This window comes from Salvelinus sp. IW2-2015, linkage group LG30 (assembly GCF_002910315.2).
Source record: "Salvelinus sp. IW2-2015 linkage group LG30, ASM291031v2, whole genome shotgun sequence".
Classification (NCBI taxonomy): Eukaryota; Metazoa; Chordata; class Actinopteri; order Salmoniformes; family Salmonidae; genus Salvelinus; species Salvelinus sp. IW2-2015.
Genome location: NC_036869.1, coordinates 4,868,592 through 4,871,324, shown reverse-complemented (window position 1 = coordinate 4,871,324; position 2,733 = coordinate 4,868,592). Strand labels below are relative to the sequence as shown.

The 2,733-nt window shown below is 48.3% G+C and overlaps 1 protein-coding gene across 1 annotated transcript in view; it reads right to left on the bottom strand.

Moving 5' to 3' along the window:
- Window positions 1-2,733, bottom strand: part of LOC111955029 (focal adhesion kinase 1-like) — a 107,704-nt gene that overhangs the window by 14,838 nt on the left and 90,133 nt on the right. Inside the window, 1 exon segment of the mRNA XM_070436024.1 lies at window positions 1,811-1,897. Within this exon segment, the coding sequence (XP_070292125.1) occupies window positions 1,811-1,897 (87 nt within the window).

Below are 2,733 nucleotides of genomic sequence, written 5' to 3'. Positions count from 1 at the left end.
CGGCAGCTCTGCATGTCTGGCAGACATATCATGTGTGGATGACGGATCACCACTCAAGCTGAAACCTCGGCAGACGGAGCTGCTCTTCCTCCCGGGAAGGACTGCCCGTTCCATGTCTCGCCATCAGGTTGCAAACTCCATTGTGTCCTCCTCCCAGAGCGCTAAGTACCTTAGGCGTGATCCTGGAAAACACCCTGTCGTTCTCAACTAACATCCAAGGCGGTGGCCCGTTCCTGTAGGTTCATGCTCTACAACATCCGCAGAGTACGACCCTGCCTCACACAGGAAGCGGCGCAGGTCCTAATCCAGGCACTTGTTCATCTCCGTCTGGATACTGCAACTCGCTGTTGGCTGGGCTCCCTGCCTTGCCATTAAACCCCTACAACTCATCCAGAACGCCGCAGCCCGTCTGGTTCAACCTTCCCAAGTTCTCTCACGTCACCCGCTCCTCCCGCTCTCTCCACTGGCTTCCAGTTGAAGCTCGCATCCGCCTACAAACCATGGTGCTTGCCTACGGGAGCCTGTGAGGGGAACGGCACCTCAGTACCTCCAGGCTCTGATCAGGCCCCTACACCAAAACAAGGGACTGCGTTCATCCACCTCTGGCCTTGCTCGCCTCCCTACCTGAGGAAGTACAGTTCCCGCTCAGCCCAGTCAAAACTGTTCGCTTGCTCTGGCCCCCAATGGTGGACAAAACTCCCTCACGACGCCAGGACAGCGGAGTCAATCACCACCTTCCGGAGACACCTGAAACCCCACCTCTTTAAGGAATACCTAGGATAGGATAAAGTAATCCTTCTCACCCCCCCCCCCCTTAAAAGATTTAGATGCACTATTGTAAAGTGGCTGTTCCACTGGATGTCATAAGGTGAATGCACCAATTTGTAAGTCGCTCTGGATAAGAGCGTCTGCTAAATGACTTAAATGTAAATGTAAATGTAAAAGCCCATTTTGTTTGGAGAGAGGATTGTGATGATACCAAAGCCTTGTCTGTGAGGCAAGGCTGTTCATCATATAGCATTGGGCCCCAGTTAGCATTTCAGGGTACAGGGAAACACTTCGCTGGCAGTATAATGCAATAAATCATTATTGACCCCCAGACATAAAGACCTCTGGGACTAAAAGTATGAGCCTGAATGTGACATGTCACCATTAGCACTGGCTGATAAACATCTTAATAATAACTGACCTGATCATAAAGATCACCTTTAAGTATGCATACTGGTACTCAAAATGCCTTTTAAGGCAATACAGAGTGGAGAGAATGAGTTGACCTTGAAGCCATAACAACAGAATTTGAGAGAGTTGATTTTTCAGCAGATGGAATCTGCCTTAAGTCAACAATGCCAGCAGTTTGAAAAAGCGCTACAGGAAATGCCTGCTGTCAGCTATGTTTTATGGGCAGCTGAAGTGCTGCAAAATAACTTAGTTTGGGAAGATATTATTGCATTCAGAAAGGGGGAAGCCGGGCACATCTCCCTCAATTCACTTTTGGCTTCAAGCACCCTTTCACCCAAAAGTATAGAGTTGAGCACTTTCTCTATCTTTACACATCAATCCACTGGCAAGTAAGAAACAAACCACATTTACTAAACCAGTATTGCCAGTACCTGATTATCAATACAAATGGGATGGTTCAGAGAGCTAATGATAATGGTATTACCATAGAATGAATAGAACAGACTTGGAAACTAGGCGTCCCCATTCTAATTCTATGGGTAATACACAGTAACTGTGGTAAAAGTGTTAGTATAGTACAGTAGTATAGTACAGTAGTACAGTAGTCTAGTGCAGTAGTACAATACAGTACCTGGTAATGGTTGAGCTGCCCAGCGTGCTGAGGGCTGGGGTAGAATCCTTCACTAGACCGAGGGCTGGGGTAACCAGGTCTGCTAGGCTGCAGGGAGGGGAGGGGGACAGAGATCATACGGAACACATTGGACATTTAGACCTTCTGCAGTGTGTGATCCCCATCTATCAGACAGGGAGCACTAGTTCTTCAAATGAGAGTACTTTAGTCTATCTGTGCCTAAAGATATCTAAGGTAAACATCTCAGAAATGTCACATTATACCCCTAAGGGCAGGGGTAGGGTTAGGAAGGTCTCTTACTTTAGGGGAGGGTAGGGTTAGGGAGGTCTCTTACTTTAGGGGAGGGTAGGGTTAGGGAGGGTTCTTACTTTAGGGGAGGGTAGGGTTAGAGAGGGTTCTTACTTTAGGGGAGGGTAGGGTTAGCAGAGGGTTTCTTACTTTAGGGGAGGTTAGGGTAGGGAGGTCTCTTACTTTAGGGGAGGGTAGGGTTAGAGAGGGTTCTTACTTTAGGGGAGGGTAGGGTTAGGGGTAGGGTTGTACCTTTAGGGGAGGGTAGGCTTAGGAGAGGTTCTTACTTTAGGGAGGTAGGGTTAGGAGGGTTCTTACTTTTAGGGAGGTTAGGGTTAGAGAGGGTTCTTACTTTTAGGGGAGGTGCGGGTTAGAGAGGGTTCTTACTTTAGGGGAGGGTACGGGTTAGAGAGGTTCTTACTTTAGGGGAGGGTCGGGTTAGAGGGTTCTTACTTTAGGGGAGGGTAGGGTTAGAGAGGGTTCTTACTTTAGGGAGGGTAGGGTTAGAGAGGGTTCTTACTTTAGGGAGGGTAGGGTTAGGGAGGGTTCTTACTCTTAGGGGAGGTGTAAGGGTTAGAGAAGGGTTCTTACTTTAGGGGAGGTAGGGTTAGAGAGGGTTCTTACTTTAGGGGAGG